General features: G+C 42.9%; 1 protein-coding gene across 1 annotated transcript in view; it reads right to left on the bottom strand.

Annotated features, from left to right (window-relative positions):
* Nucleotides 1-1,923: 1,923 nt before the first annotated feature.
* NEO1 (neogenin 1) overlaps nt 1,924-17,802 on the bottom strand; it is a gene marked incomplete at both ends in the record, with an annotated part of 179,080 nt that continues 163,201 nt past the window's right edge. The window contains 7 exons of the mRNA XM_084240180.1: nt 1,924-2,007; nt 2,845-2,981; nt 4,839-5,102; nt 8,899-9,057; nt 12,816-12,908; nt 13,487-13,725; nt 13,860-13,959. Coding sequence (XP_084096306.1) covers nt 1,924-2,007; nt 2,845-2,981; nt 4,839-5,102; nt 8,899-9,057; nt 12,816-12,908; nt 13,487-13,725; nt 13,860-13,959 — 1,076 coding nt within the window. The remainder of the gene's footprint in view (nt 2,008-2,844; nt 2,982-4,838; nt 5,103-8,898; nt 9,058-12,815; nt 12,909-13,486; nt 13,726-13,859; nt 13,960-17,802) is intronic.

Here is a 17,802-nt window from a genome sequence, read left to right as displayed (position 1 = left end):
GAGACTTTCTGGGGAATCTAGCCCACCTGGTGTCCAGAGTGCTCTTTTCAGATCAGTTAAGTGCACTGGTTTTGCAGAACCCTGCCTGCACCATCCTCTGTGACGGTCAGCATTGCACGTTTTATTGCCCCCCCAAATAATAAATAGAGTTCATCTCCTAGAAAAACAAATGTGTTTTAAGACCTAAAATGGGAAATAACCAATGCACCAAGGCAAGTGGCCTGCCAGGGGCCCATGGGCCTGGGGCAGGGAGGCTGGGGTACCCACTGGTGGTCTCTGCAGCTGGTCCTTTCTTGGGCACAGAACTCTTCTGGGGATCTGTTGAAGAGTAAGGGAAGAGGCCTGAGGGTCAATCCTGTATTCTTTTAATAATATATTCTTAGTATTTAAAAAATCACCTCAGCTCCTTACCTTTTGAAGAAAAAGAACACAAGAACTATTTGTAAAGGCAAAGGCTTCTGCATGTGGCCGGGCCTCTCAGCAGCTCACAGAAGCCTCCTGCCGCCCTGTTGGAATCTGGGCTGAATTGGGTTTCAGATATAGAGGGGGCAGCTGCCTCCACTGTCCCTCTCTGCTGTCCTCTCCCCTGCTGCTTAGAGAACAATGTTTGGAAAGAGGTGGGGTGCCTCCCTTGTGCTGCAGCCTGCCTCCCTCATTCCTGCTGATGCTTTTTCTGGAGGGGTGCTGGCGCATGGACGGAGAGCTGGACAGGCTGAGGACAGGGCCCAGAGAGAGCAAACAGTCCCGTGTGGAAACCAAGTTCCTTCCTCATCCTCCAGTTTCCCCTGAGGGAACACGGAGCACAGCAGGCCTTTCTCTCTGACTTCCCAGGAGGGAAGGCTCTTACCCTGCCCTATCACTCCTGAAGCTGGAAGTATAGAGCCTGGCCCCTGGTACGGACATTTTTATAGAATCTGACCAAGACATCAGGGTAGCAAAATCCTCAAACCCACAGACTGCACAGAAGAGTTTGACTAGATCCAAATGAAACTCCAGTTGCAAGTGACAATAGATGGGCATGCCAGGAAAGAACAATAAAGATGCTTCCATTCTCTGCAGGCTTCTGGAAGAAAGTACAATGACTGATACATTCACAGCACCTCAGCAGCCCCTCCATTTCCTATTACCAACGCCCCCCAACCCACCCCCACCCCAATACTGAAACTGCACAGAAAGCAACAAACAAGTCTTTTCAATGTTACATTTCATTCAAATAGATCTGTAATCTCACAGTGATGAGAGGAGAAAGTCAGGCCTTTAATAATTATAATAAAAAAATAATAAAAAAGTTTACAAACAGCAATGCAACATTTCCTCCCCCCCTCAAAGTGATGGATTAACAGCTGGTAGAGGATGCAATGACTCGGAACTAAAAAACAAAAACAAAACCAAGCCAACCCCCCTGGAAAAACCCACACTGTCAGTGACCTTCCATATGCAATTCAACCAACCGGTCAAATGTCAACCACTGTAGAGAACACCATGGATTTCCTTGGGTTTTGATGGTTTTTCTTTTGAAGGTAAAATAAAATAGGACACAAATAAAATTGTACATAAATGCCAATGTCTACACTCCATAAAGGCGATGCAGTCGTAGCACGAAGACGCAGCCTGACCACAAAGTGAAATGTAGGTTGCCCTTCTTGTCTCTTCCCTGGACACAAACTCTTGGCCCATGGTGCCCAGTCCTGCAGGGTATCAGCAGGCAAAGGGAAGCTGCCTCGGCACAGGCTTCTTCCAGGCCAACCAGGAGAAGGCAGGTGGCCAGGCCTGGAGCGGGCCCCATGCAGAGACACTGGCTGGCCGGCTTGCTCACTCTGTGTTCTCACGCTGTCCTCTCGCACTCTGTACAAGTCCTTGCTTTCAAGGCGAAGACCCAAGACTTTGAGACTCAGGTCTGGAGTCATGTTCTGGTGAAGGGCGTCATGCTGTTGTGATGGCGTTTAGGTCCTTCATTAGTCCTTCCAGGTGGGCCATCTCTTTGGTCAGCTCATCTGGTTCATAGCTCTAGGGAAAAGAGAACACTGTTACTGAGCCGACCTGAGGAGCTGACGGAAGGAGAACCCAGGGAGAGCGCTCAGGCATCGAGAGGCCAGTGGTAGAACAGCCCTGAAAGCCTGGGACACCAAAAGCCTGCCGGGTCCAGAAGGCAGAGACTGCTAGACGTGCCCCGGTGACTAGGGTACCAGGCTGGCAGTTACTCATCAGCAAAACACCTTTCTCCCAACACATGGTCCCCAGGTCCTAATAATAACCTCGTAGGTCAGAAGCCTCACTGCCCACACCTTGGAGGGCACATTGATAGTCAACACAGTTGGTGTGTCACCTGTCTCTCTGGGCCCAAAGTGAGTCCCGTACCTGGAAATATAGATGCAGAATATCTTTATTAGAATCTGAGAGTGAATGATCAGGAGAGACCCTGTGGATTTTTGTCTTGAGAGTAACTATTCAAGTACCTTCCTCTCCAGCATCCCACTCAGAAAAGGCCAGGAAGTGGAATGGCGCTGAGAGAACAGGTGGATGATTCAATCCAAGAAAAGAGGATCAGATGCATAGCACAGAACTGAAAGGAAGGCAGGTGGGTGGATGGGAGAGAAAAAATTCACTAGCTGGCCTGGTTGGACACGCTGATCTGAGATTCACCAGGGTGGTGAGATAGCAGGCTAAGCCCGCGGCACCATCCCTGGCTCAGAGGAGATGCTCAGTACACGGGTACTGAGTAAGTGACTGCTCCACACTGCTGGTGGCAGAGCCTGGGCCAGCAAAGAGTACAGGCCCGACCAGCACACTCCTGTCTTGGGACACACTAGACATCTGGCGGGGCTGATGGGCCTGTGAACTTACACTCTCGGAGTCTTCCAGCATCCGTGTGGTCTCCTGCACTTCAGGGGCACTGGGAACCACCACTGGCATAGGAGGCCGGCTCCTTCCTAAAGTCCCAATGGAGGCCGTCTTCACCGAGTGAATGTGATGGTTGAGAGCTGAGGGGAAAGGCACCATTAGGGGTGTGGGAAGTTTGCTTCCTCTAGACTTCAGGCATCTAAGGTCCAAATGTTGCTTCAGGGTGAGGGACACACACAGACCCAGTGCAGAGATGATCTTCTAATGGGACGGGAAGAGGGAGAAAGCAAGGAATCCCAGAGACAGAGACAACATCCCATTTGGTTTTAGAAAGCTAACGTCCTACTTTAGGATTCTCAAAGTGTGGTGGTTGTGGACAGACCCCTTGCAGAACATCTGTGAGAAATTCCTTTTTTAATAAGACATTTTTTTTCCTTTATACAAAAGTAACTGGGTAAAACTGCTGAAGCCTCAGCACAAATTAAGGTAGAGGCACCCAACTGCTGTCATTCACTGATGTAAGCCTGCAGCTTTTAAAAAAAAAATTTTTTTTAAAAAAGCAAATTTAACTTAAGATCCTTAATGAAGTAGTAAAAATTATATTAAATCTTGACCTTGATTACATGTTTTAAATATTCTATGTGACAAAATGGAAAGCATGCATAAAGTCTGATGCCATCTCAAAAAAGGCATCTGTGATCGTCTGAGTTGTGAGCTGTGTTGCTTTTATCATGGAACATCAATGTTATTTCAGAGACAGACTGACTGACAAGCTAGTTGTTCGGGCCTGAGCATTTGGTGGACATTTTCTAGAAAGGGAGTAAAGTCTGTCCCTTCAAGGAAAATAATGGACGACATTTTTTTGGCCAATGGTAAAATCAAGTTTCAAGTGAAATTAGAAAAACCTGTATCTGTCACATGAGCTTGAGACCGTCCCGACACACACTTACAGGCTTTGGTGTTATGGCTGAATGCATCTGTAGATATTGTATAATGAATGTATCAAGAATTACAGGATCTGTGTAACTCAGGTCACTTTCCATGTGACCAAAGTGTGATGTTCCATATCATGCACTCAAAATAAAAAACAGATGGAATTCCATGGGAGAGGGTACAAACAGCTCATGGATATGGTTTGACTCCACATTACAAACTGTTATTTATCCTAACATGATAACAGCTTTATTTTTTTTCTTTCCAAAGTGATGTTTTTAATCTGTAAAGAGGAGGTTTGGTTTCCCAGTCACATGTAAATACTACAGCACATCCTGCAATACTACTACTTTACTATCCATTTTGATTCCCTTTTATTTCTTCAGTTGAGATTCATGCGAAGTACTGGATAACTGCTTTATTTTTAGAAAAATTAATAATCAAAAAATTTCCTGGCTTTAATTTCTAATATAGTAAACACTGACAGATATAGCTCATGTGAAGAAAAGCTCTTCCGTGGTCTCATGAGCTTTTAAGAGTGTAAGGGGGTCCTGAAACCAAAAAGTTTGAAGGACCACGGCCTTATCCTGAAACCAGCCATCCTAATAGACACCAGTGTGGAAGCGTAGGGGAAGAATGCTTGCCTTTGAGGTCAAGGGACTTTTGTGGAGCTGTGTGGACTCAGGGAGTCAACATCCCTTCACTAGGCTTCATTTCCCCATCCTAAGGCTCCCTCAGGTCTTGGCCTCCTTAACCCTTCTCCAACCTGCAGGGATCTTATGGAATGAAGTAATTATAGGAGGCTGTTGCTCACGCCCAGTCATACTGCTGGATTTTACCACCTAGCATGCTGGGTAAATTACCCAAAACATTATTCGAAAGACAAGTCCTTGCTCCCCAACATTATTCTATGGCTCAAATGAATCCCCAAAGGAGGCTTCTCAACACTCCCTGAGTGGGACAATAACACTACTCTAAATTTCTGGGGTGAGCAGAGAGGATCATTTGCTCTGCCATTTTTTGTGACTTCTGCCAAAGCAGGAGGTGTCGCTGTCCTCACTCACCTTGCTGGGATAGTAAAGGTGTGCTTGGCAATGCAGGATCATAGGTGGGAGGTCCGGGGGGTGGGATGGCTGGCACGGCAAAGCTTTTCAATGGGTGGGAAGGGCGAACGTGTGCTGTAGGAAGACTCTGGCCTGAATCTTCCTCTTGGGAGCTGGCCAAGTAAGAAGAGCTGGTAGCACCTTCAGGATCTTGGTGATCAGTACAGCACGTCTGAGACGAGGAGGCCGGCATGGTGTCAGTGCTGGGGGTATTTCGAACAGATTCTACAGTGGGAGAGTCTAAATGTTAGCATTTCTTTTGTCATTAATGTAAGCATATCCCAGGGTTCTGGGGCTACTTCTAAGTTAGCACAATAAGCAGTGGGGATCAGTATTAGTCCAAGGAAACACAGTTAGTTCCATTGCCAAGGTTAAGGATGGACTAATCCTCTGAAAGTCTTAAACAATTTTGTCAACCTACTGCTGGAACTTTTTCACCTACACAGCTAGGTGGATATGATTGTATTTTCCTCAGTACTTACTATGGAGCACACATAAAGGTTCCCGAAATTGAAATGTAAGTAAGTACAAAAGTAAATTAAAAATCTCACTCACTGATTGGTAGTCTTAGAGATAGGCCTTTCAAAGACAATGTATCTAGTCACCAAGGCTGGCTAGGTCCATGACAAGCACTAGCTGTGTCTGTGGGCCTGGTGGGCACTGCAAAGGGGGCAATGCCACAGGCCCAGCATGCCCTCCAGGGATTGTGCATGGCCTCACGCCCAGCCACAAAGCTCAAGTATGACCTGGATAACCAAGCAGTCCAGAGAACTGCAAATCGTTTTAAAAATCACACCATATGAAGGGTGTTTTGGTCCAGAGAAAGAAAGAGGAGATTAGTAGGGGCAGAGATGGTCTGGAAGAGCAGTGTAGTGGACAGCAGACTCTAATTTTGGCGTGCTAGCTGGGTGAGCCTGGCAATCACTGTAGCTCTCTGAGTCTCAGTTTCTTCACATGGAGAATAATACATAATTCACTGAGGTTTAAATGAGAAGATGTATGAAAAGTGCTGAACACAGTGCTTGAATAACTGACAAAGTTCTTTGTAACTGACAAAGTGCTTACTCTGAGTGAGTCACTACATTTAATGTACTCATTCAGCTCATTCATTTCTCATACTAATGCAGAAGGCACCAGGAGGTTATGCCATGCCCAAGGACACAGGGAGAAGTGATGGGGGCAGGAAACTGAATCTCTTCCCCCTCACTCCCACAACTGTGCTCTGAAGCACCTCACACTATGCTTGTCCATGCCCAATATCACCCATCCCTGACCCTGCAGGGATAAGGCCCACCCAGGGAGGCCTTTCAAACAGTGTGAGCTGATGCAGGCCACCTTCCCCATCCCTGAAGCAGAGCCTGGAGCACTAGCTCTGGACAATAGACTGCACCAGGAAACCTGAAGGAGAGCTGCCTCTGAATCCTAAAGCTTTCAACCTTAAGAAGGAAAATAAATCCTTAGTAGTAAAGCCCGAGCACCCTGCAGAAATCCCACCCACTTCCCTGTCTTTGCTGCTAAGTGAGCAACTAATCTGTTCCCCTGGGCTCTCAGGAGCCAGGTCAGGTCAGTCAGGAGTGCTGTCTCCTTAGCTTAAAGTTCTTGGGTGCCAAGGATGAGGGACTCAACTGTTGAAAGTATGGCTATGATAACCCTACAGATCTAACTCACTTCTCACCATCTGAAGAGATGGGCTGAGGATCTCACTTCTTACACTTGCTCAAGGCAGCCACTGCATAGTTGGGAGTGGCTGATCCCCTCTGTGATTCTGGTCTAGGTGGAAATTGCTTAGAGAGCTCGGGTTCACACCCAGACCCTGTCACTGCACTGGCAGATATGTCATGTTGGCTCTGGCACACAGGGCCCCCTGCGCTGCCTTAATTTGGTGTATGACTTTCTGAGAAGCAAAGAGATGGTGGGAAATGTGAAAAAGGAAAATAGGATTGCCTATGTGAGTCACAGCCCTGGCCTGCTGCCATAGTTCAGGGCCATTTTGCCCAACTCCAGAGGGCAATATGTACACTTCTCTGTGTATTTTCTGTGAAGGGTGTGCCCTGAAGTGGTGCAACAACATTGGCTGATGAAGAAAACTATGCTATAGTTTCTACTATGCTAAAGCTTCTACTTTGGTGATGGGCCTACTTTCTAACTGACTTATCTTTCAGAGTTGTTTAAGACACACAAGTTTACAGTGGCCAAGGTCCTGGACAGGTAGATAGTGCTCTTCCTGTGTTATATGGTGGCGACAGTGTAAAGGCCCAAGAAAAAGGCCCAGCAAATGGTCTTTAGAGCAAGGACTCTGAGGCCAGGTTCTAATCATTTCCAACCACAGGTTCAAGGTTTGTGGTAACACTGAACTCTGGATACACAGAGCTTGGAAATACAATGGTAAAAGAAGTCTGATTACATCCAGATACTTGCTCTACATTTCAAATCCATCTATACTGAGCCTGTTACTAGCTTTATCTTCTTTTATCCAATCATCAAAGTGAAGAACCCTTTAGTACTGAAAATCATTACTTCATCTCTCCACTTTCTGCCTAGGTCCCTATAGAAGGGAACTGTTACTAACACTAGGCCATTAGGATGAGGGCTGGGTGGGAGCTGCCTTGTTTCCTTCTAACTTTACCCACTCCGAGTCCAGGAAGAAGAACTAATCTGATTGGTTAGAACATGCCATAGACTCAGGCAGGGCCCCATCCTCGTGAGTGAGAGTCCTCTGCCCTTAAAATGGGGAACAGAGGACACAAAACCTGCTTTCTACAAGCAGGTTTGGAGGTTGTTTCTGGGTCTATTCTGCTTGAGACTATGTCTATGGTCTAGAACAGCTGTCTTTTGTGTAGACCATGCTTCCCTAAAGGCAGGATTCCACACCTGGAGGGAAATAGTAGGAAGGCTAATTTTAGACATGAGTCCCAGCAGTTTTCTCCAAGCCAGGTCCAAGTTTTGGAATTAGATAACTTTGGGAATTTTTAGGGCCTTAAAGCTTTGATCTACATCTGATGTTTTGGGTGTATTTATAATTGATCACAACTTAAAGGAGAGGGGGATGTTCTTGGCAAGCCAAACCTTTGGCATGAAATTTTAAAATGAAATTCACTTGAAATTCTTCCCAGAACCACCCAAACTCAGTTCTACTAATAACACTGTAACTACTAATCGATGAGTTTCAAATGATGGAAAAAGAGTATGCTGTATTTATAAGAAGTTACCAGATTTGCACCTTAAAACTGAAAGTATAGACATTAACTTTCAGTTAAGGAGGAACAATAATATTTGTTCCATTTACTATTGCCTCTCCTTCTCTATTTCTCCTTAAAACCGTTTCGTTAACACTGTTTCGTAAGATTTCTGAATTGGGACATGTTTATCTGGCAACATATTCTTTAAGCACACTGCAGACTGTTAGGTTAATCTATCCGGTTTGTGTGTGGACGCTCTATGCCTGTGCAGCCCTTTCTAATTTCAGTAATCTACTAGGTAACCCGAGCTTTATAATGTGCACAGACTCATTGAGGCTGCCGGCCCAGTTGCCCCAGATATATATACCCCCAGATATATATGTGCACAAATATGTGAGTAAGACCTAAGGTAAGAAGGACTTTATGGTTGCCCTACACCCCTCCCCACTTTAGGACGATTATCAGGCAAAGGGACCTTTAGAGTCTGAAAATCACCCAGAATGACTTTGCCTTTCAAATTGGAAGATTATAAAAATAAACAAACTGAAAATAAGACTGAATTAAGATATAAGTTGATGGAACAAGACATGGTTAAGTGATTATAGCTATTGTGTTTATAGGCACATAGGCACTAAAATTATACCTCACAATAAGCATTTAAAACTTAGGGAGAAAATGGAGTGAGTTTTATAGAAAGAAATTTGAGTCAATAAAAGAAAAGTTATGATAAATATGTGACACTGAGAAAAATTCCAAATCCTTCTAAGCAGGGCAAGTTGTTCCCATTTCAGCTGGCCAACTCTGTGGAGTGCTTTCCACCTGGGCTGGTCCTCATCTCTCACCTGTGGAATTGGCCCTGTCTGAAAGGGACATGGATGTGCCAACGGGCCATGGGCTGCCCGGGTGGTAGAGATGACTGCGAGCTGGAGAAGCGAGGCTGCTGGAGTGGAAATGATGGTGAGGGTTATCGAGGGAATGGATGGGATGGGCACTAATCACAGCTGTGAATGAACACAAGACAGAGAAATGCTTAACATGCTTGCACAGACACACACGTCACCGCTGGTCACCCACCCCCACCCACACAGAACCACCACTCCCTCGGCTTTTGGCGGCAGCTGGCTGGATTTGGACAATTAGCTACGGATTTCACATTTGTTATCAATAATTAACATACTTCTATCGCATGTTTTTCTCTCTCTAAAAATCTATATAGTAAAAAAATATGGAATACATACTAAAAGTCTTACAGTGATTATCCTGTAGGGAAGAGTGGCCAGGATTTAAAAAAAAATTTCAACATCAGTTCAATTTGTTGAAACACACAAACACAAATTAAATATTATATATGCATGCATATTCCCTACCACAAAAAAAAAAAAAAAGGAAAAGAAAACAATGGTATTAGCTGGTATAATACTTTTTTTTTCCCTATACTCGTTTTCTAAGTCTTCTACAATAAACATGGATTACATGAGTGATTCAAACGATCTATTTGAATATGTCACAAATATAAACCCAAACCCATACTTTTTTTCTCTGGCTAAAAAATAGAAAACACTTCTTGGGCCTCCCTGGTGGTGCAGTGGTTGAACGTTGGGTTGCGACACTGCCTGCAGCCTCTGCAGAGCCGGTTTGATCCCCGGTCACCCGGCAAGAGTTCCACATGGCGCGCAGACCTCTCCTGCCACCCTCTGCTCCCCTCAGCAGTGTACTTTATCATTCTGCCTGCTCTGCTCCCTGCTCTGGCTCTGGTGAATTCTCTCACCCTCATGCGCTTCTGACTGTACCCAGTGCTTGCATAAATAAATAAATAAATGAATGAATAAATAAATAAATCTTAAAAAAAAAGGGAAAGAAAACACTTCTTCCAGTGTATTCCTAATTTTCACTTTGCATTTTCTTACTTTTTGAATGAGGCAAACAAAAGGATTCATGCTAAATGAATAAGCAGCTGTTTAGTTGCTTCCATATCTTATAGAACTTAAATGGTTTGAACGCCTATGGTCCAGTCTAATACTAAAAGCAAGAAACACAGTCCATGACACCATCTCTTACTGCTGCCAGTTTCAGGGCTCAGTCATATCCATTCACATTTTAAAATATAAAACTTTCCTAATTGCCTCTTTTCTTCCCACATGGGTTAAAGAACTCAATTTACTGCATTTAGCTACTGAATGCAATTTTTCCACACAGATATTTCATATACAACTTTTTGTAAAGACAAAGCACTTCTTTAATGAGGCTTCATTATTGATTCCTGAGACTGACACTAACAAAATTAAACAGTTTGGGTGTAAACTTTGTACACCCTTAACATAGCTGTAGAAACAGAGTACTTAAGATTAAGATAACCAACTCTAAGCCTCCAAACAAGCCAATAGGCAGGGCTGAGTAGGAACACCGACAATCTTCTCTAAGCAAGGACTTCACGAACTCCGTGATGAAATTTAATTGGCCCGTGAAGTATTCTACTAAAATGTCTCTGGGCTTGTATGGAGTCACACAATATTACTTTGGTGAAGAAAAAATCCCAACCAAGAAAACAGATGCCTTCATCTTCCACTAATTTTGGTTTTAGTCACTAGCAAGCAAGCAAGCAGGTGGTAGACAACTAGGAACCCTGGAGTTATTGCTCCCTCCTCAAGACCTAGAAGTTCCCTACTCTCCGGGACCAAAAGACTCAGGTGGTTTTTTGGAGCAAAACACAGCCTAGCAAAGCTGCCTGAGGAGGGTTCTCAGGTCAGTTTGGGAGTTAGCATCTCCTTTAGGAAGATGGGGTGCAGGAGTTTTCAGAGGCAGATCCCTTGGGATCGATGTTTTCCAGAATTAAGGTTAGAGAGAACAAACTTGATTTTCACCCCGGAAGTGCAACCTGAAAGCATTCTAGGCATAGAGGACCCTCACAAAGGAAAAAAAAACAAGTAATTTCCAGTCTTTCCAAATTAAGTAAATAAAAAATAACAATGTGAAAGTGCCTGCCTAGCTAGAATACACTCAGAAATCGTTAGCTTTTAGCTGAATCCAGTTCTCTGTAAGAACTGGATCAAACCTCCCTCTTTCCTAACAGTGCTCAGGCATTCAAGGTTGGGATAGGTAAAAGTGGATACAAACTCTAGGGAATTCTAGCTTGTGAAGAGGATGGTAGTCATGTAGGGAAAGGGGTATCTCAAAACCTGAAGATCACAAGTATATCTGGGTACCTGTTTGCAGGTTATTGAATTAAAAGATTCCACTCATGCACCTAACTGTTGTAACATGAATTAAGTATTATATTCTCATGCATATTCCTTCCCTACCACTACAAAAATAAAACAGAAAAAGATGATATCTTACTTTTTTCTTAACATATTCAAAAGTCAAATTTTATGTTTGAAATATAGGCTGGTTCAGGTAAGAGCTAAAGTCTTAAAAAAACAAACAAGCAGTTCAGTTACCATTCTCTTATAAATCAAAGCAACTGGAATGGATTACTTTATTCTTTTTGAACATCTATAATTTCAAATTTGGAGGCCCTGTCCAGGGTACCTCTTATAAGTGGAAAACTACAGCTTTTCCTTGTATGCTTTCAAGAATAGGCTTCTTTTCATTATAGACTCTAAGCAAAAACTACTTTGTGCAGAAATGACCTACTGTGGAATATATCCACGTCTTTCAAAGCTGACTTTTAGAATCTATTATCTACATGTGAGAGCAGTGAGACAGTGTGTGTGTGCAGACATCTATGTGCTTGGAGCTCTACTGTCTTCCCAGTACAGAGTGCCATGGAGCAGCTCTTTGCAAGTAGCAAATCTGTGATTATTTAAATCTCTGTCACTTGTTGACAGAAAGATGGCTGGGAGTTCGGAAATGAGAAGTATTTTAAGAAATGAATGAAAAATTCAAAAGCTCATTTAGGTCAAATTGAAAAGAGATCTTTTAGGATTTGATGCTTTCAATATTTGAATCTAGTTATCTGAGAGTATTGAGGCTTACTGGCCCACTGTTCTACTTAGAGCAAGTACTCCAATTATCAAATAGTTTTAAAACTTGATACGGGTAGGCAGGTTGCTTCTTATCACTCTAGGATGGTAGAGGGGACCACTCTCATGCCACTGTGCCAGCTAGTCTGATAAGCTTCTATAGCTTGAAAACAGGACAAGGGAAAAGATGCAGTAGTTTGAAAAAAGAATTGGTTCATCCCACTGCTTTTTGGTTTTCATACATGACATTTACCTTATTTTGAATTTCAAATATTATTAAAGGATGCTAGGTTATTCTTATCACAGCAAAGCATAGGTCAAATAAGGTAGGAGAAACACTGCTTTTAAAACTCCATGCTGTAAATCTAAAACTTCTTCTACAATAGAAAAAAAAAATCCCACAGGTGCTCCCCAACACAAAGATCCCACAGGTGACAGGAAGCCTAAGAGGCACTGTGACACCCAGCTCCTCAGCCACAGCCTGGAGGAATGCTCTCCATCAATCCCATAGAGATGTCATGCACTTTTAGGGAGACTGGGTACACTCCCTATTCCTGGGAGACCAGGGAAATTGGCTTTTTAGTTTATTTATGCTAAACATAAGCAAGCTGGTCTCAAGAATAATATTAATTGTAAAACATGGCAATTGCTTGATATTTCTTTCCCTTCAAGGTGCCAAAGCTTTGGGACATAACCTACTGTGTTAAGATCAAGTGAAGTCAAAAGGATCATTCACAACTGTTTCCCAACATGAATGGATAGATTGGCAGCACTGGGGGAAAAAGCTTTTAACTTACGCTGGGGTGGCTGGGAGTCAAAGGGCATCATCATTTTTGGTCTCATCCCCCGTCTTCCAGCCAGCGTAGACATGCTGTCCTCTGATTCATGCCCTAGACATCAAATATGGAAGTTACGCACAAGCATGTGCCCTCAGTGACTGAGCAGCCTCAGCAGTGACCTATCTATAACGGGGGACTGAGGATTCACAAACACAATGAGGATAAGGCGCTTCTTCAGGAAGTGAAGTAGAGGAAAAAGATCATTACTCATTACTGGAACGCCTGTTAAAGAGTCAGTACAGTTGACACAATGCTGCCTACCATGCTTCATGGGGTGTCTGTAAGAGCATCTGCACCAAGAACATTCTGAACACTGCAATGACAGCTGGATTCCAACTGCAGGGCTAAAATGAAATGTGAAGACATGGGCAAGTTTCTCTCAAATGCTGAGGATCAAGTTGGTGAAGCATGATGTGAAGCCTAAAACAGCTAAAATGTTGTCTCTTCTGGGTACAGAACCATTCCCCCATAAAGGGTTAGCTATTCTTCACCAGATGTTGACCAAATTCCATAACATACATTTCTTTAAACCCAACCTCATATAGGAACCACGATATTTAGACAACCTTAGGAAATGCAAAATGATTTAAGTGAAAATAATCTCTCTAACATTTGGGAAAAACCTGCACCTCTGTATGAATTCCGTCTTTGATGTATATTGCTGTCCATGGAATTGTCAACTGGTGTGATATCTTGAGAGTTACGAGGAATTGGAGTATCAGTCATGATGGGGTTTGGGTCTGGAGATTTATCGATGGGTTTCAGCTCCAGTCTCTCATGATGGATCCAAAGGTCTGGGGGTTTGACATCTTTCGAGTTCCCTTTGTACTTGTGGGAGCCATTCACAGATTTGCAAGCAGCTCGTTTCCTAAGCACAAAATTAAGAGAATTTTAAAAAAGTAACTCTTCAGAGTTATAAAAGGCTTATCCTTTTGAAGGCTGCTTCAAGCAAAGTCAGAAACTTAAAAACAAACAAGAGAGGAAAACAGGCAAGAAATTTACTTCTGGAAACAGCAAATGTATTTCTGCTTTGTCCACACGTATTTGGAGATACATACAAGGGCATATTTGAATTCTTTCCTGTGACTATTTTTTTGAGTATCTACAGATTAGACAGCATTTTAAAATCAAATGAGCTCTAAACCAAAAAGTTTCCCCACAAACTTCCAATCAATAGAGAATAGACAACATTAATTAGAAATATAGCAACAGAGTAAAGGTAAAGGTGGTGGCTTATGAAAGAAGAACCCCAACTAGAACTACCAAGTGGGCAAGTCAGGAATGGGAATAGCAGCATCCAGTTCTCCGTGCCTTAGTTTCTCCCTTCCCTACTCAGTAAGCAGTTATTAGGTACCTATACTACTCTATGTCAAATCTTGTGCTGGAATGCTATGTCCTCAGTATTTCTGGTCACACACGCAGACAGATATCAAGCTATTATTTTAAAATCCTTGAGCTTAATAAAACACCAAGCATTATAGTAGGTTCTTAACAGGTGAATATAAAGTAGACAGGAAAAAGTGATATTTAAACAAATGGATGCAGGGCAGAAGGTGCCTTCTAGGTGGTGGAATCAGCTTATGTGAAATCCCTGCAGTATAGAGCAATAGTCTGATACGCTGGAAGGACTGCAGGGAGTTCTGAGTGGTGGGAACAGAGTGAACCATGGGGAGAATGATGCTGGAAAGAGAGTCTGCCATCAGACAGAAAGTGCTCTGCTGAGAGTCTGAAGTTCCCTCTCTGAGTAGTAAGAAACCATTAAATGGTTTTAAGGAGGTAAGGAGATCAATTTTGAGATAAAAATTTATACCAACTGTAGTGTGAAGAATGGATTTCAGGGGTGGGATTCAGAAAAGGAGACCAACTGGGATATCACATGATTTCAGGCAGGACTGATGGGGGCTTAGTATAGTAGGAATGGAGGAAGAGGCAACTCTGACAGTTATTTAGGAGGCAGAAATGACACAGCTTGGTGGATAAATGTGGGGTAGGGTGGGAGTAAAGTAAGGTAAATGCTGATGCCAAAGGTTCTGTTTTAAGTCATTTACCAACAATGGGGTTGAAACATGTTTGACAGATAAGCTGACTAATTCTGGTTTGGACATGCATGTGCTTCTGAGCCTAGTCTAGAGGAAATGCTGAAGAGACAACTGGGTATGCAAGACTGAGACTCAAAAGAAAGAGGCCTTCACGGGAGACAGAAAGATAGGAGTAGCTAGGATGCAGGGAGTAAATGAAGCCATGGGAGTAGGAGATATCACTTAGGGGAAATAGAGAAGAGTGCAAGTCTATGGCAAGTCCCTTAAGCATGTCTGCATTTGATGGCTGGACAGACAGGAGGGCTGTAAAAAAGAACATATATGCAATTACAGAATATAAGAGAAGAGAATGTTTCAACAAGGAAGGAATAGTTGATATCAAGCACTGTTGAGAATTTGGCTTTAGCAATAGGAAAATCACTGGTGACCTCAGCAAAAGCAAAAGTGATAGGGGCAGAATTTAGAAAGGATTGAAGCATGATTAGATAGTGAAAGTATGAACAAGTTGAGTGTAGACCAGTATTCAAGAAATTTTGTTGGGATGGGAAAGACAAGGAATTAGAACAGCTAGGGACAAGGAACATGCAGTAGTGGGAGGGTTATAATTATAACTATTTCTAAAGATGTAAGAAGTTTGAGCACACTTATGTGCTGAAGCATGGAGTCAATAGAGACTAAGAGGTAAGCTGTGCTGGGGAGAGGGATAACAGCAAGTGCGAGGTCTTAGAAAGAGGGGACAGTGAGATGAGGATAAATGAGGAACTGGCGTTGGACAAGAGGAAGTATACATAGAAGGGAGAGAAAACAATTAGTCTCAATGTAGAAGGACCTTTAGATCTGATGGTGGTAGACTGAGGTAGTTTTCATCTGATGTTGGCTTTCCCTCTCTTCATGGAGGAGGTCATCTTCTGGGAGGGAGCGGGTGAAAGAGAAACGTGCTGAGAAGCAATGAAGGGCTAGACTTTATATGCTGTTAACTTTGAGGCTATAAGAGTCTATAAACAGCTACCATTGAAATAGGAGATATCCAGGCATCAGAGAGGAAGAAAGTAAGAAAAGCTCACTTACATTTTTCAATGGTTGATGGAAAACTTGGAAAGCAGGTCACAGGGAGATGGAAGGGGAAAGCCCTGTGAAGACTTGACACAATTTTTTTAAACAAAGAGACTCAAATCTGCAGGACTTAAAGCTTCAAATACAAAGTATAGAGTCTATTATCAACCCATTTTCCCACCTCTAGATCTGGAGACTAAGTGCTTTATTTTGAATTTTAAATCTCCCAAAGCACTAAGGAACTGCCATTTTAAAAATGATTCCTTAAATAAATATCTCAAGATTTCTAAAACAAGATATAAAATCAAGTTCACAGAGATAGATGAATTTGAAATGCCATGACAAGAAGCTAGCAGAATATTTTTTTGAGTAGAAAAAATGTAATCTTTGAAGTTTTTCAAAGAAACCATTTCTATAATCCAAAGTAGACAGGGAGAACAGTAAAAGGCAGTGATCAGGCTTACAAAAGGAGCCCCCATTTTCTTGGACAAGTGACGGTATGAAAAGAAAGCTATTTCATTCGGGCAAAAGAAAGCTCAAAATCATCACATAACCGATATAAAATGATATAAAGCGATTACTAGCAGCAGTTACAGGGTAGCTTGTTCATGTCTTTTCTATTAAAAAAATTTATTAAGTATAAGCATGCTTGTCTTGAGCAGACCAAATCTGACGAATGATAACAGACATGAATTTCTTTCTCTCTTAAGGGGCAGCTCCTCCATCTTATGATCTTAAGGACACTACAACCAAAGTTTTGTGTTTTTGTTATTAGGGGTAACTCTAATATATATATATTTGTTATGTCTCACTGGCCAGTGAGTGTAATCTAGGGTCAAGAATTCTGTCAAGTTTAGGAGAATAAGCTGCTGTCACCAAGTTCTACATTACTAAATCTCCTCGCTGGCTGCTCTATGCAATCAGCCACTAGCCTCAAACTCCCAGAGGAGTTCAGAGCTTTCAAGCAGTTTCCCTGTCTGTGAATTTATGTCTATACATGATTGTTTCTTAACTCATTAAATCAATACATCTCTAGCTGCCTTACCCCAGTCAGTCCCAACCTCAGCTTTTACATTTGGTAGCACTTTAAAGTGCTTAAACTCAGATTCAGAATAAAGGCCTATGGTCTGCTTCCATCTCTGCTGGCATCTGTCCTGTGAAGGAGCCTGCAAACTCGTCACACATATTCCTGTGTGCCTGGCTCATTGGGTGTGTGCAGACAGCACTCCGCACCAGCCTCCAGGATGCTGGACATGTCCATACTCCTCATCAGACCCCCTTCTCTACCTAGCTCTGTAACTGGAGAGGCTGAGTTAAATGAACTGCATCTACTTAGCAACCCTACCCCTGGTTTCTGTTGGGTTGTTGCCATTAAAAGGTACAGGCAGGAGCCCGGAAATAGGAGGGTTTTTCTCTCTTAAGGAGCAGCTCCCTACTGGGTTAGAAGCTAGCAAAGGCAACATTCCTAGCACCAGACAGAGTTGTATTCAGGAGTTCCCTCCTATTGCTTCACAACTCTGAAAACAGCTCTCTTCTCCAGAAAGAATTTTTGCCCTTCTAAGCTTAAGGGCAACAGTGGACTGCAACTGCTGCTGGCCTCTGAACTTCCCTGCCTGCTGCCCCCTGTCCCTGCCTGTGACTTACTGGTCCCTTCAATAAATTCACTCCTCGTGAGTGTGCCACCTCTTCTCCAGGCAGAACCCTGATTGATACATGTTTATAAAAGAAACCATTCTGCATTTTCCTTAAAAATATTAAAACAGCCCTTTTCCTGAATTTTATGCTTTAACTTCGTGTACCACTCCAAATACAGAAGTTACATAGAAACAATAAAAATACACTCCAAGTTCATG

This window comes from Talpa europaea (assembly GCF_964194135.1).
Source record: "Talpa europaea genome assembly, chromosome: 8".
NCBI classification, from domain to species: Eukaryota; Metazoa; Chordata; class Mammalia; order Eulipotyphla; family Talpidae; genus Talpa; species Talpa europaea.
Note: the sequence above shows the minus strand (reverse complement) of the source record. Positions and strands in the feature narration are given on the sequence as shown.